At 52.4% G+C, this 15,978-nt stretch overlaps 1 protein-coding gene across 4 annotated transcripts; it reads left to right on the forward strand.

Annotated features, from left to right (window-relative positions):
- Positions 1-1,839: 1,839 nt before the first annotated feature.
- Positions 1,840-15,147, forward strand: CD34 (CD34 molecule). 4 transcript variants are annotated; one of them, XM_068659873.1, is made up of 8 exons: positions 1,840-2,160; positions 6,794-6,925; positions 7,657-7,946; positions 8,365-8,442; positions 10,654-10,801; positions 11,113-11,153; positions 11,918-12,082; positions 13,553-15,147. In XM_068659873.1, exons 1-8 carry the CDS (start codon positions 2,082-2,084, stop codon positions 13,718-13,720), a joined length of 1,101 nt encoding a protein of 366 aa, XP_068515974.1. In that variant the 5' UTR covers positions 1,840-2,081; the 3' UTR covers positions 13,721-15,147. The 4 variants fall into 4 exon arrangements, with proteins under 4 accessions (XP_068515974.1, XP_068515975.1, XP_068515977.1 ...); XM_068659874.1 differs by lacking the exon at positions 13,553-15,147 and adding an exon at positions 12,393-12,476 and having other exon boundaries at positions 7,651-7,946; XM_068659876.1 differs by lacking the exon at positions 13,553-15,147 and adding an exon at positions 12,396-12,476 and having other exon boundaries at positions 7,651-7,946.
- The last annotated feature ends 831 nt before the right edge of the window (positions 15,148-15,978 follow it).

The following is a 15,978-nucleotide window of genomic DNA, read 5'->3' on the forward strand; positions in this document are numbered from 1 at the left end:
TTAGTTTGTTTGTGAAAGGTGAGATAAAACCGGCAGCCGAGCCCAGATGATGCTGTTGGTTTCTTTCATTGACGAGCCCCGAGCAGCGCTGGAGGAGAATGGCAGGAAGCGGGGCCGGGCGGATGGGAGAGCCCCGTGCTGGGCAGGAAGGGGCTGCCGGGGGCTCGGCGGGACGGGGGGCGCCGGGGGGCTGCCCCTGGCTGGCGGCACCGCTTAATTACATTAATTCGATTTAACTTTATTGCAGCGTGGAAGAATGCTGCTTTGTTTTACTCTTCCCCTACAGTTCATTATTATTTTTTTGTGTGTGTACTTTCTGTGCATTTCTGAGTGTTTGCTGTGTGGGTGTGTGCAGTTTGGGGTTGTTTTTTTTTTCCTTCATTGCACAAGAGTGGTCCCGAGCCCTGCTCTGCCAAAGGCAGCTCAGCAGCTTTTCTTGACGCTTTTCAGTGTGGTGGGATTCTGGTCCTCACCAGATCATCTCTCTTCCTAGAGGCTGGTACTTTGAAACTTCAAGTTTTTATTTTCAGTTGTGCCACTCAAGCCAAATGCTCACTTAAATGGTAATAATAATAGAAAGAAAAAGTTAGACAGTGTAGCAGGAATCTTTATATAGAGGTTGGAGCACATTTCTTAGCTACAGATGTTTCCTTCCAAGAGACTTTTTCCTGTCTAAAAACAAAAGCTACTGGAATTTTGTCATACCAATAAATGCATATAATGGAAGTGCTATTTGGGGATTTCCAATAATATCATCATTTCTTTCTTTTTCTTCCGTTTAATCCCTTTTTCTGACTGGAGCCATGTGACTGCAGAGTGTAGTGGGGCATCCACAAAAAGATAACACAGAGTTTTATTGCCCTTCCTCCCGTGGCTGTTCTCCCAGCCACCTCGTTTTCGATTTCCTGCCGGCAGTGACTCCCACAGTGACTGCACCGTTTAACTGTACAAGGAAAGGAAGAATTCTGACTTAACCAGGGTTTGATTCCTCAAATGACCAAACCTTTCCTTTTTCCCCCAAAGGCTGAAACAATTACCCAGACATTTCCATTGTCTTTGGATATAAAAACCAAGAAATGAAAACATCAAAGCATTTTTAATGCGAAAATCGATCATTTTGGACACAGTCATGCTTCCAAGGCCATGTTCTGTTGCCTTTTGCACAAACCCATGGGTCAGGCAGTGCTGGGCCAGGCAGATCTACCTCTCCCTGGGGCAGGAGTGGTTCCCACACCAGTACCGCTCCCAGCACTGGTCCCAGTTCCCCCCAGTGGTGCGGCCGCTGCAGCACAGGGCCAGGACTGGCTGCTTGCACACAGTGATGTTCAGCCTGGTAAGAAGGGAGAATTCGGTGTTTCTGTACTGGCATTCATGTTTCTATAATGTGTGCTTAATGGGGATGAGCTCCAGGAAGTTATTTATTAGTCTCAAGTCCCTCTTCTGCTCCAGGTTTTACGCGGAGGTTTTTGCCTGTAAATCCTGCTCTCCCCCAGACCTCCCCTAAACCACCCCACTCACGCTCTCTGTTTGACCGAAGTAAATTTAGTGAAGCTAATGGAGTTACTTCTCTCCAGGTCAGTGGTGATTTCACATCCTTGAGTTCCTTGCTTAATTTGCTGAGAAAATCTTGGATTCAAAAGCCAGTTTTTGGAGTTCCCCTCTTCCCATGGCACAGCTGGTGCCTGGTGGCTGCTCCCTGGGGCTGGGGCTCTCAGCAGTGGGGCAGCAGCTCTCAGGAAAGGGTTAAGCACGGCCAGGGCTTTGGGCTCCTTTGCTGGGGGAGACGGTTGCTGGTTTGTTTGTTTGGAAGTGCTGGCAGGAAAGCGGGGAGGAGAAAATTACCTAAGTGATAGTGAGGTTGCCATGAACTATATAAAACTGTGAAATCAAATCAGACAAAACTCCACCTCGCAGTCTTGAACCAGAAGCACAACCCCTGAAGAGAAACCCACCCCAGCACTGAGTGATCTCAAGGACTTGAACTCAAACCAAGCTATATGAGCTCAGCAGAGCTGCTGCAGAGCTGAAAATCCAAGTGCTGTCAAAGCAACCTCCAGTTGTACTGGGAACTGCGAGCAGGAATGCTGTTCTGGGGAAGTTTTAAAATAATGAAGTGGAGGCAGCTTTTCTGGATTGCATTCTGTGTTGTGAAGTTGTCTGGTGAGTATGGACCGCAGAAAATAATCAGGGTTACAGTCACCGAGGAATAGCACAGCATGGGGATAGTGCATGGGGCAACTGCTTTGTAACTTCTGAAAGAGCAAGTTGGGGGGAATGCATTTTAATGAGTGCTTAGTGGGACTGGAGCAGATTGCAATTTCACATAAAGAACTCTGTAATGACATTTTACAGAGCAACGCTGCATTAGACATCCTGCCCAACACATTTACAGCAATGTGCTGCAAACAGAACGCTGCTGATTTGAAAAGGAGAGCAATCAAGATATGAGAGCTCCCTAAAAGGAGACATATTCAAGATAACACGAGGGGATGCAGGCGCAGCGTGCGAAGCTGTGGAGTGCATCCACAGTTCAAGTCATTCCTCAGTCTGCATTGGTGTAAAATTAGCCTTGCTTTTGTTTTGTGGTGGGAACTAAACATTTTCTGAAAATTAGATGAGTCTCTATAAATATTAAAATCTCCTATTTCAGCTCTTCAAATATTCATCATATGAAAAAAATAAATGAATAAAGGGCTATATTTTATGGAAATATTATCATTTTTGTCCCAAACCCAACAACCATGAAGTAATAAAAAGGGACTCAAATGTGAAGCAGCACTCCATGCGCTGCATAGTGTGCTGGGACAGGAGCCAAGAACCTGCGGGTGTCTCGTCAAATGCAATTTTTCCTTACTCCCGTGAATGTGAGTGACTGGCTCTATTGAAAGAATTTGCTATATTCTGTTCTTCTGTTTCGTGGCGCTCCTTTCATGTTCCTTTTGCTGCCAGGGTGGATTGCTCACCCAGCCATTGTGCCTGACCTGCCAGTCTATGTTAATTTTACAGGAAGGGAAAAACAAAGCCTCTCAGGTGAAATTCAGGAATATCTGGTGGTCTGCAGTGAGCGAGGTGTGAGACAAAAGTGTTTACCTGAAATGAGAAATCTGAGTTGCTTGTAGTACAAAGCAGAAGTGATACAATAGTGATAAAAAGCTTTGTCTTTGCAAAGACAGAGCTACTGGGCGACAGGGGGTCGGTTTAATGCTGCAAAATGTCATTCTTCTTGCTGGCACAGGCAATGTTCTACATTTCTATAGGTTATGGCATTGCTTTATTAACACCTCCAGCTCTCCAGCAAGTAGAGGAGGTTAATTTCTGCCCGGTGTAACTGCAATGCAGAGCAAGGGAAATGAGGAAGCTCATCCCGGGAGCTGTGCGGGCTCCTCACCCCTTTGGGGAGCCCGTGGGAATTCAGTGAAGGTTTCAGTTGTGCAGCTCCCAATGGAAACTCTGATTCTGGGGATTCTGTGCTCAGGGCGGCTCCTGGCAGCACTGCTGAGGGTGGCCCCGTCCCTGGGATGCCCTCCAGCACAGCTCTGGCTGATGCTGCTTCTTTTTACGGAAGAAAAAGCCCTTTGCCAACCCAGGGCTGCTGCGGGTCTTCTACAAACACCTCTTGTAGGTGCAGAGCCAGGAGGATGAAGGCCCCGTGCCCAACATCTGCCAGGTGCAGTTTGGCTCCAGAGCAACAAGCAGCCTTGCCGAGCCTCGATGGGAGCAAATTGCCTGTGAAATGCTCAGTGCTGGGCTCTGCCTGGTCCTTCGGGGAGCTGCTGAGCTGCACTGAAGCTGCAGAGCAGGAGAGAAGGTGCCACAGGACCGGAGCCACTGGAAATGGGGCGCTGATACACCACAGGGCTTGGCTTGATGCCTGTTTGGGGAAGAAAACTGTGTTCTACTTGTTCCAGTATGAGCACATTTGGCCCATGTCATTTTTATTAATTTCTGCCAGGCTTGATGTTTTTCCTTCTTAAGTCTCCTGTCATTATGAAGCGTTCTTTCTTTCCTTATTTTCTTTTGCAAGAACTAGAAAAGGGTTGAAAATCAGGGAAGCAAAAGGGATTTTTGAAGCCCCAGCCATGCGAGCACCATGCCCTGAGGAGGGCTGCACACCACGGCCGTGCCAGGCAGGGGTAGCAGTGGGCACCGAGTGAGAACCAGACCCAGGCTGCTCACGGGGCAGCCGTGGGGAGAGCCCCCAGCTCCCCACAGCCCCTCCGTGCCTCGGCCCCACACCCATATCCTGTCTGGGGCTGCCGGAGAAGGGAACGGGGGCGGGAAGGGATTTTATCAGATATTTCCAGAGGGAAGAGGGCTCCGCCCGCCTGAGTTCCTGCCACATGGCTGGGAGCAGTGAAGCTGGAAACGTGTGAGTAATGCAGGCTGGAGCCCTGCGAGCAGCGGCTCCGAGAGCTGTGCCCTGCTCCGTGCCCCACTGGATCCCACGGCGCTGGCTCGCTGCTTCGGGGATGCTCAGCTGCAGCCCTGCCCTGGGGATGGCTTTCTCAAAGTCTTTGTTAAACGCAGAGCTTGAGAAGCAACCGTGCCAGGAATTCTGTGTCAGAGCACTGAAGTAGGCACCCCACCAGCGGCAGGTTCACCAGGAGAGCTGGTGGCAGAGCGGAGCAGCCGCTCTCGGCACAGTCTGGGGAATGTCCCAGGGGCTGCCCCTTCTGCCTTGTGGGATGCAGGTGTAGGGGAGAAAACGCTGCCGTTAGTTTGCTGGGGGTGCAAAGTAAGGCACAAAGCATGGAAACTTGTCTTGTGTTTTCTGAGTTTTTGCCATTGCGGAGTTTTGCCTTCTACAGTGGTATAGCACATGGGGATGAGTACTGGACCCAGTCATCTGCTTTAACATCTATAATGTTGCCTTTTTTCAGTTGATTTGAGCTGGGATCATTCCTAAACCCCATTATTAGCGTATCATTAACAACAGTAATGTACATCAGAAGCATTTACTTTTTTTTTTTTTTTTTAACTTATTTTACTAAGAGGTAAATTAGATACTATGAAGTATGGTTTTCTTTCACATACGTACAACCTTTTGCTCATGCATGTGCTAGCACTACCAGGTGATGATTTCTCTGAGGTTAATAAATGGCTTGGCTTAACCTCTCAAACCCTTAATACTGACAAATTGACAAAGTTTAGCAAAGCTAGTAAAAATGTATGGTGCAATAAATGACCCACTTTAGTGGAGCACCATGTGGATTATCCAGCTCACATCTGGATCATTATTTATCTCATGAGTCCTAAGGCTTGAAAAAAAAAACTTAGCCCTGTTTTCTATAAAATTGCCTGCATATGCTACAATAAAGGGAAGAAAAAGAAATGCTATGCAACAAGTCTTCTTGCAAATTGCACCGAGCAGTAATCCAGGCTTCAATTTATGATATTCAGTGGTGAAAAGGCTTTGATTAGAAATACCTCTGGTTCTGTGCAAACATCTGGAATAGTTCAAAGGTGCTTGGGTGGCTGTGGCTCTTTGGGAGGTCAAGTCCAGTTCCAATGATGTAAAGTTTCCGGCTAATGTCCATGCAAACACAAAGCCGTATGCAAAGAGTGGATTTCACTTCGTGCTACTTACAGTTCTGGGCACGCAGTCATGCCTCCTGGTTTTGATTTGTTAAAATTCATCAGAAAAACGTGGTGATTTAACCGGCTGGAACTGAACTGCCTGTGGAGGGGAGAGAGACCCCTCCCTTAAACAAGAGCCCTGCCAGAGCCCCGAATCCCAGCTCCAGCCCACCTGCACAGGCCCTCGGCAGGGCCCCGCACTGCGGCCCCACAGCAGCATATGGGCTTCTCTCACACCCCCGGCTCCTTTGGGCCTCCGCCAGCGCATTGCTGATATCTCCACGTAGAAACACAGCAGCCAGGGTGCTGCCGAGGTGCCTGGTGCTGAGGTGCCCAGCACCCAAAGGCGTGTGCGGGGCCTTCGGCCTGGCGCTGGCCGGGCTGGTGCCGCTCACTGTCGGGAAGGGTGAGGTAACGCTCCTTGGAGCGCAGGCCGCTGGGCAGGGATACAAGTGAAACAACGCGTTTTATATTATTTTCTCTTTAGCGTCCGGATAAGAGTCTTAAGCAGAAACAGCCCTGGAGTAGGGACCGAAGCTGCTTGTGAAAAGTGGGAGTAGATCTCGGGAATGTAAAAGGTTAACAGATGCATTTTCACTGACTCATAAAGTTCACGGCAGAAGGGAAAGCTGGAAGTGTCATCTTTGTAACATACCAGGAAGCAATACATAAACTTTAAGTTAGAGCAACAAGCGATTCTCCAAACATTCTGCTTTACCTCCAAAGATGTTTTTGCTCATGAGTCAGAGCCTGATCCCAAGCCAATGGGAATGTTTCTATTTACTTTGAGACTGTGCCTGCAACTGCAAATCCAACTTATTTTTCCTGAGGCACACAAGCGATCTCTTCCAAGGCCTGAGTCTTCCCTCCAAGGATTATAAACTCCAACTGCTGTACAATCCAGCTTTGTGCTGAGCTCTGCTCGCTTGCACATCCCTTGATAAGGCCGAGGATGCACAGGCCAGGGGCAGAAACGATCCTGCCCTCCTCCAGCGCTGCCCCCAGAGCCTCTGCAGGGGCTGTGCTGAGCCTTTGATGCTCACCCCGCTGACCTGTTTAGTCTCTGGACTTCCCCCATGCGAGCTCAAGGCAGCCTGCCATTTTGGGGCAAGAAGAAAGCGAATCTGTGAAAGCAGCTGACCCCTCCCTGCGCTGCAGGCACCCAGGGGCTGGGTGGGGACTGGCTGCAGCCCCTGTAATGCTCCCTCTCCCCTAGGCACCGCTGCTGACGGCCTGACGGACACCCCGGCTCCAGCATCCACATCCGCAGAGACAGACCTGAGCGGAACCGGCAGCTTGGCAGCCACCGGCGCCCTGAGCAGCACCGTGCCAACGTTGGAGAGCCTTGGTAATTGTGCCCCTGCATTCCCCATAGCAGCTGTGGTGTTGATCGGCTTTATTTAGTGCACAGGTGCAGCAAGCCCTAAGCAACCGTGCGGTCAGGGCGTGGGTTGTGCTCTCAAAAAGAGGCTGCTAGGAATGTGCAATGCTTTATTGCCATACAAAAATCACACCTGGGCAGTCTGGCGTTGTCTGTCTTCAGGCCTGGTGGTGGCTTAGACCCATTCCCTTCACAAAGCAGCCAGGAGGTAATGGGACGAAGTGCTGGTTAATCTTTTATCCCAGCATACCTACAGCACGCTCAGCAAATGGCACCTGTAAGAGGCCTGCCAGCCTTGCTGATGAGAGGCCAATGCTGTGGCGGGCATGAAGCAGAGACCCTCGAACAGCTGAACGTTGTCTGTCACTGTGATATCGGAAATTGGAGCAGCTCTTTGAGGACTCTGGGTCAAGAGGGTTGGGGGGGAAAGCAGGGAGGTCAGGCAATGGCATCTTCGCTGTGTTGCAGCGTGTGCCCAGGAAATTAGGCAATTGTAAACAGATTACAAAGTGCATGTAACAATTAGGTAACTGAAGCAAGTCTAATGTGTGTTTCTTATACAGCCAATAACATGTTCTGGTGCTGCTGGCTATGACAAATCAATATTGTACTTCAGTCATCGCAATGCCACGCACTGATTGCACAGGACTTAAGCTTTCCCCTGCATCTTTTTTCACTGCATTTCTTCCAAGCTGCAGACACGGCCAGACCCGCAGCAGCCACCCCCAGCTCCCCAGGGCTCAGCACTGTTCAGACGAGCCCGCAGCAGAGCTCACAGCCCAGCGAAGCCCCCACGCAGGCGCGAGGTGCCACCCTGGAGGATGCAAGCACAGGGGTGCGCACGACACAGACCCCAGAGGTTAATGCCAGCAAAACAGAAGCCACCCAAGAAGGCACACTGGCCCCGCTGAGCTCTACAGCCACCTCTGAGCTGATGCCTGTCTTAGAGGCCAGCACAGAGCCACACGTGGCAAGCGGTGTCCCCAAGGTGAGAGGAGGTGGCTGGAGCTGCCGCTCGCTTGCACCTCTTGCACTGGTCCTGACTGGTGCTCCCGCACAGCAGGGAGGGTGGGTGGCTTTGCCTCAGGGCTGTAAGTGATTAAGAAGCCTTGCTCCCAGCCCCGTCTGGATGTGTGGTGTAGGCTGCGTGGTTAGGTGGGGCTGAACCTCGGTGAAAGCCGGTGATGGAGCTTGTGCAGCCCGGCCTGGACCAGCGGGCACCGCAGAGCCCTGCAGGAGGTAACCGGGGACTTCAGCATGAGCCGGGGCTTGCAGCTGTTGAGCGGGGGTGAGACAGGCACAGGCTTTCTGGAGGGTCTGTCTCTAAAAGCATGCAGCTGTGTGTTTTGGACATCATGCAAAACCCCAGCAGTTCACTAAGCCTAGCACTGCTTTTTGCCTTCCAGCCCATCACATGCCACAATGTCAAAGACGTGAGTGACACTGGAGCCATCTGCTTGCGCCTCAACGAGTCCAACACCTGCGTGAGTGCAGCCCCGTGTTTCCAAGGGGGTGGTGAGCAGGAGGAGACGGGGGGCAAGCAGGCACCAAGGGCAGGGTCCTGCAATGCTCTTGGGCTGGCAGCAATGGGGTCACTGTACCTGGGAGTCAGTCTGGGGTGGAGTGCTTGCCCCATTATTTGGGCTGTGCCCAGCTGACTGAGATGGGGATGACTGCAGCAGTCTCCGGAGGATCCCAAGGGGACAATCGCAGCAGTCCCAGGGGAATCCAGCCTCCAGGTTGCATAAAGCCTCCTTTTTCATCATTAAGCTCTGGGGACGGTTTAGCTTCTGAAGTCTCTTCAACCATGTTCAACGGGAAATAGCCTTTGTTGTTGTTCTTCCTCTTCCCCGTTGGGAACGCAGTTGTTTTTTGTCTTGCCAGCTGCCCTAGGAAGGTGACCAGGCCATCTGAAGGAGCACGGCTAGCAGCGCAGCGTCCCCATCCGTGCTCCTTCCCAAGGGAATCCCAGGCGCTCTGAACTGCCCTTGGCTTTTTGCACAAACCCAAACCATTTCTAAAAGCAAGGCAGGGTCGGCTGAGGTGCTGCTGAGGGTGGGAGGAGAGAAACCTTTGGTGCAGGAGGTGGAACCCGCAGCAGGGGCCAGATGGCGTTGGACCTTGTGGGAGCGCAGACTTGGCGATGCTCTGGGTGTGGAACAGCAGTGATTAATTTTACTTCTGCTGGCCAGCCGTGCTGCGACCGCTTAGGATGAGTGAATTCCTACTTGCCCTCTCTCCGTAAATGGCCTATTAAATAAAAGCCGTTTCGGCTTGCTCGTGTTTATGGTGGCTGCGGTTTAGCGAGGATTGGTATGGAAACCCCAGCGGGAGGGAGCGGCCCGATCTCAGCTGCCATCTAGTGGCAAAGGCACCTCCTGGCTCAGCCTTGTGGGTGGCAGAGACCGAGATGGGTGCACACATACCATGCAGAATGTCCCGTGGTGTCACCACGAGCTCTTAGCCCTCCTTCTGTGCTCAGGGAGCCCAGCAGCCCCGCTAAATCCATGTGTGTGGGGCAGCCCTCGCCCGCAGCCCACCTCCCGGTGCCCCCCAGCTTGTGCCCTGGCTGTGGAGGTGGCCGCTGGACCTGGGAAACTGATAAGAGTGTCTGAGAAGGGGGCAGATAAGAGGAACCGGCCGTGTGTCTCTTTCCTGCTGGCCTTTCCCAAAGCAAATGAGCAATGAGCTGGCACCCAGCGGTGCTAATTGCAAAGGGAAATTCTGACACGCGGATGAGTTCTTTCCACAGCGGAGAAAGGAAAACACGCGCCCGAGCCTCTTGTTCCATCTTGGCCTTCCTAGCTCCAAGCCAAGCTTCACAGAGACAGCTGAAACTGATTTGCTTGTTATTCTCCCCCAGATAGGTCTCTGCAGTTCTGCATGCTACGCGTGCGTGCTGGCGGGGGATCCCGAGGCCAAGCCGGGGGGCACAGAGCTGTGGGGCAGCAGGGGCTGCGAAGCCCCCCGTCACTGGATGGGTTGAGGCCGGGGCAGGGCAGGGGGTTTGGCTGCTCTGTTAGCAGCTGGGGGCTGTGCCTCCAAAAATAGATGTGAGGAGAAGGCCTGTCCTGTCTGAGGCAGGGACTAACCCTGCAGCTCCGCTCCCTTCTTCCTCTTCCACCCCAGAGTCGGTTCAGCTCTAAAAAGTGAGAAATTTGTATTTTTTTTTTTTGCCTAGCCTTTGATCAGCAACCTAGCAAAAACACTGAAGACATTTCCTAAACAGGAAGGCTAAATGCTTCTTTGTTATTTCCCTCCTTTCCCAGCCCCTGCCTGGGATTCTGAAACAATAGGGCTCTTCAGGCTGCTTGCTCTGTCCAAAAACTGGAGGGACTTGCCTTGCAACACAGATCCTAAATTTAGCTTTGCTTAAATGCCGCTTGGAGGATTGCTATTAATGTCTTAATTTCATTTATTCTCATTAAGTTAGGAATCAGGATATAAACATCTCTATTTTCTTGGCTGTCGGTATTGGGGCACGAAGCAGCGTTGAGGTGGGATTTGAAGGTCTGCCACCCCGGTGCTGTTTGTCACCTGTGACTGCCTCTGCTCAGCTGTGCACAGCACAGATAAGCCACCAAAACACAGAGGGTGAATGTGCCTTACTACGTGGAGGCACATCACAAGTGTGGGTGGGATGGAGGTGTAGTCGCACGGCGGGTCTAATGGCTGTGTGCTTGAAAATTTTGCAGAAACAATTTTTAGAGATGAAGGGGTCGGACTTGTGGAGTGCAATATGTGAGGAGAACACCCGCCACGTTCCCTCCCCCTGCCACATTAAACTCGCTAAGTCTGAGGTGGACCACGACTGTCTGCTCCTCATCCTCGTCAATGAGACAGGTGAGTGCTGGTAATTCCTTCGGCTGGCGGTGCTGCTGCTGGGTGACAGCCTCAGCGTGGGCCGTGGGAAGGAGCTGGTGGTCTCTGCAGGACACAAATCCTCACTCACAGCCTGCGAGGAGATGTCTCTCTGCAGCCACGGATCTTTCTTCCTGGGTTTTGCTAAAGCCACAGAGCCGTGGCATTGCCTCCAGCACGGTGAAGGGGCTCAGAGCTCCGCTGTGCTCAGCACCAGCCAGGCTGTCCAAGGCTGATGTTACCTGCGGTGTTACCATCAGGATAACGTGCTTCTCCTGTGTTAAAAATTGCAGATCCTGCTACAGATGTGCTCCAGGAGTCTCACTGGGAAAAGGTAAATTCTAGGGATGTATCTGGCTGGAGGGGCTGGGTGGTCTGAGAGGCTGGGGAAAGGAGACCTTGAGGCTGCAAGCTGAGCACAGGGCAGGTTGCTGGTGCCCACCACGAGCAGGGAGCACTCGTCCCTGTGCTGGGCAGGGCTGAGCCTGCTGATCAGGACATGCCATCCTAAATTTCTGCACACAGCAGTGCTCTCAGACCACTGGTACAAGCACTGAAGGCAGAAATGCTAGAAATAGTTGCCATCAAATTCTGTAGTACTTTTTTTAAACAGGACTGGTTCCCAACAATAACTCTTAGGATGTAATTGGCACTCTGCATCTTCAAAGTACTGTGCTGACGTTAATTAATTCCTTCTCTCAACACTGCAGTGAGGCTGCCATCGGCTTGTAAAGCTGAACTCCAGGTGCCTATAGAAATGGCAGCCAACAGAACTGCACCAGCAGTGCACAGAGTTCCCCTGTGCAGATGCGTGCCCTAAATCTCCGGGCCTGAGCGCTCCTGTCCGAGGCAGAAAGCCTGGGTGTGCTGCAGCAGGTGCTGGGATGGGGGTGAGCCCACGCAGCCCCCCCAGCTGAGGATGCACGAGCTCACAGCACAAGTGCAAAGCTCTTCTCTCGGGCAGCGAAGCCCGGCGCTGTTTATGTGCAGTTTACAAGGGAGGTGAAGAGCAGCATTGTTTGAGGGCCTGGTGCCTGTGGACCAGATGCACACGCTTCCTGTTTGGGAGACTCTTGGCTCTCTTTGGTGTTTTTCCAGTTCGGAATAAAATCCCTTCAGCGAGGGAGTGTGAGGAGCCACCAGGACTTTTCTCGGAAGACCCTGACTGCTTTGGTCACTTCTGGCCTCTTGCTGGCGTTCCTGGGCATGGCCGGATACTTCCTGATGAAGCGGCGGAGCTGGAGCCCCGCGGGACAGAGGCTGGTTAGTGCTTACAGGTGGCAAAATGCCCGATAGCGAGGAGCCGGCGGGGTGCCCCTGGGTGGCCCTGCACCCTGCGGTTCCTTTCCTTCAGCCCCTGCCTGTCCCCAGCGTGGCAGGACGGCCACCAAGCCAGCCCCGGCTGGCTGCCACCTGGGGATGGTGGCTCGAGGCTGGGTCAGCCTGGGCACGGGGACGGGAGTGAGATGCAGGGCGAAGGGAATCCGCTCTGCCCTTCAGGAAGGAGCTCCCTGCTTGGGAAAACCGCCCCTTCCCTCCCGTGCCTCTAGGTCTAACACTTGCTTTTGCTCAGCAGTCAGAACTCATCCAGCAAGACCCCTCCAGAGACACCGAAACCTTATGAATTTGTCATTAAAAGTGACACACTTTAACTTTCCATTCGCTGCTTTTGAGTTGTGTGTCTGTCTTGTACCGATGCTGTAATAAAGGCTATTTCTCCCCTCACATCACAAGAAATGGTAATAAAATATATCAAGAAAGAAAGAAAAAATAAATTCTCCTGTGTTCCCCCCTCCAGACAGGCTGTGTGCTCAGGGCCCCACTTTGCCAGTAATTTTGGGGACTCCACAGCAAGGATGGGCCGGGCTTTACCCCATTGCTGCTCATGCTGTTAGTGTTTCATTGCCAGGAGGGACTTGATCCAACGTGCAGCCGTGGAATCAAGCACGTGTGCAAGATGTGAGCAGCACAGCCTGGGCCGTGGTCCCCTGGATGCTGGAGCCAAGGCATGCACGTGGCCGGGAGCTGCCTGTGTAGATGCGTGGCAGTGTCAGTCCGGTTCCCAGCACGCAGATCTCACTGCCATGGGTATGGGTGTCAGCCGAGGGCCCTGCTGCTGCTCCCCCTTGCTGGAGAGGAGATGAAGAGTTAACGAAGGGCTGGGAGATGCACGTGGGATGTGTGGGGCTGGCACCCAGCTCCCTGTTCTCCTCTGCTGCCGGCCGTGATCTTCACCCGCAGCCCAGGGCGATCAATGCCTGCTGCAGTGTCACGGCTGTGTGGGTAACGAGCCGCAGAGCACAGCTTTGCATTTACAGGCCTGCACACATCTCCAGCCTTCAGCTGCTGGAGAGCAGTCCTGAACTGCTAGCGTGCTGCTGCGAATTGCAATCTGAAGGACAGAAGGACAGGGAAAGGAAGCTAGGAAGTTCCCTCAGCTTTAATTCCATGGCGAGTCTTGGCCAAGGTGGAAGCAGAGCAGGTCTGTAGCAGGTAGCTCTGCAGTCCTGAGGCAGGTCCAAAGCCTGGTTACTCCAAAATAACCTGACGGCTTCTCTTTTCAGGTCCCGGAGAAAAAGACAAAGCAGTTTGTGGCTGGCATTCTGGCTTGGAGCACAGGCCCTCTGCTCCCATCCCCGTGTCCGTGGGAAGCCACAGCTCGGCGGCAGAGCTGGGTGCTGCCGGCCCTCGTCCTCCTCTAACGCTGCCTTTCTTATCGATGCCCCCGTTTAGGACGAAGACCAGTACGACATGGAGGACGGCAGCCAGGGAAGCCCCGCGCTGACGGTGGCCGGCCCCGAGCCGCAGGAGAAGCCCAGCCTGAACGGGGCGCAGGAGAACGGCGCCTCCCACAACGGCCGCTCCGCCGCGCAGCGCGGCCTCGCCGACACCCCGATGTGACCCCGCGGACAGGGGCTCCGGGGGGTGCCAGGGGGCAAAGGGGAGGGCAGGAGTTTTCTGTGGACAGCGAGGGACTGCAGACTTTTTTTTTTTATATATATATATAAAATTTCTGTGAAGAACTTCCAAATCCGCCTAAAGCACGTTAAACTCCAGCGCTACCCAAGTGCTGCTGCTCTGCTGCCTCCCACTTCTCCTGATGACCACACAGGAAACTTTTTTACTGCCGTTCTCTGCTTTTGTTGTTAAAAGCACATAATGAGAAACGCAAGTGCACTTAGCCCCCGAGCAGCTTCTCAGCAGAGGCAGGCTGAGGCCTTGATCCAGGCTCCAAACAGCCACAGTTTTTGGTGGCAGAGTGATAGGCTGATTAAAGTAGTTAAATCGGGATTTCAGTGACACAAACCTCTCAGGTTTCAGGGAATTATGGTTAACAGAGTTGTTTTTATCTCATCTTTAAGTGCAGGACTTCTTCCTCTTTCAAGAACATCAGGCATTTAATCCCCTCCTTGTGCTTTGTGCCTTCTTTAGCATTTCCTTCTGTAAAATCTGCTGAAGCTCTGTGTAAAACTTTCCATGGGGAATTGGAGGCTGAAGTGTGACCAGACCTTGAACTTGTTTTTGTTAGTCCTACCACTGTGCAGGTAGTTGTTTTAGAGTGACGCCTTCCCCGGTCTCCTCATCTCCTGGCTTGGAGACAGCGTTTGACAAGACCCAGCAAGTATCCCGTCCCTGGGGCACAGGGGAGGTGCAGGCAGCTGAAATGGCTCTGGACAGCTCTGCCCGTGCCCAGGGCATCGCCCTCACCCGGGCACAACCCTTGCATATAGGACATTGGGAATAAAAGACACCAAAGGGCTCTGTCTGACAAGCGCTAGACAGAAACCCTGATTCTGCTGCGGATGTTTCTCCTTCTGCATTTGGCAGTGGGTAGGTGGGGGGAAAAAAAAGAGAGAAGTATTTTGACTTCGGTAACAAAAGGTCAATGCTGAAATGCCAACAGCGGGAGCGAGTCCTCCCTGGTTCCGCTTCCCTGCGAGTTGCTCCTCTCAAACCTAATTGTTCATAATCTCAGTGGGGAAAAGGAGGAAAAAAAAAAAGAAAAAAAAAAAAAAGTGAGTGTTTTAAATGAACTTCTCGGCCGTGTCCTTGGAACAACAGCGTGTTTATCCCCCTGGGACGCGTGGCTCTGGCTGCGCCGTGTGCCAGCACGGCGAGCGGACAACGCCTCTCGGAGACCTTGTTTTCCAGCAGCAGCGCGATGACTAAAAGCTGTGGCTTGTTCTGTGCCCCTTCTCCCCGTCTTTCAACAAACACGTTTGCAGGACAAGTGACGTACATCGAATTATTAAACCTCGTTTGTTTGATTTTCTGATGTTTACGATGTGCTGCTAATTCCTGGATAAATAAATGAGGCTGCAGTCTCACGGCATGATCTCCTGGCTGGGGGCTGACCTGGCAGCAGGGCTGTGCGTGTGTGTGTGTGTGAGTGAAGGTGAAGGTGGAGGCTTCCTCCGGGCACTCAGGGAGTTGTGATTTCACTGGGTTTTCCACCTCCAGCCCTCCTCTATGCAGGCAGAGGGGCTGAGCACCTGGGGCAGACCCGTGGGCAGTGGCCAGGCTGTAGGGTGCTGGTGCAGGGGGGCTGCTGGCTAATTATTTCCTGAGTTAACACGTGGTGGGTGATTTGTCTAATGATCCCAGCTCGGAACTGGGAGCATTGCAGCTTTGACTTGGTTGAGCTGAGCAGCTTGGTTTGTTTGCTGGTGCCCTGCAAGGGCTGGAGAGAAATGGAGCAGGGCAAACAGAGGCGCTCAACTCTGTTCAGGGGAGGAAGAAGGGCTTGCTCCTCACTGTGCACTGAGAGGGAAGAAGTCCCACAGAAGCAGTGGTATTTTTATTTTTTATTTTTTTTCTCTCAGTATATAGTTAGGAGGCTTTGTTATTTGGAATTGCTCTTTGTGGCCCTGAGAGCTGCTGTCTGATGCTCGGTGTCTGGCTGCAGGAGGAGCCGACTGGGTCCCTGCACACCCTGCCCCAGCAAAAAGCATGCACGGTGGTCACTTAAATCCCTTCTTCCTGCAGCTCCTGTGCCTTCTCACATTTTTTTCTCACATTTTTTACACCAAATGCTTTTAATTGCTATGCAGGCGGTGACATCAAAAGTTACTGGTAGGGCTCTCCAGGGTCATTCAACATCCCAGCGATGGGCTGTGGGGAAATGAAAGGCCTTTCCTGGGAGCCCCAGCCCCTGCAGA

The sequence above is a fragment of the Anas acuta genome, chromosome 24, assembly GCF_963932015.1.
Source record: "Anas acuta chromosome 24, bAnaAcu1.1, whole genome shotgun sequence".
In the NCBI taxonomy this organism is placed as follows: Eukaryota; Metazoa; Chordata; class Aves; order Anseriformes; family Anatidae; genus Anas; species Anas acuta.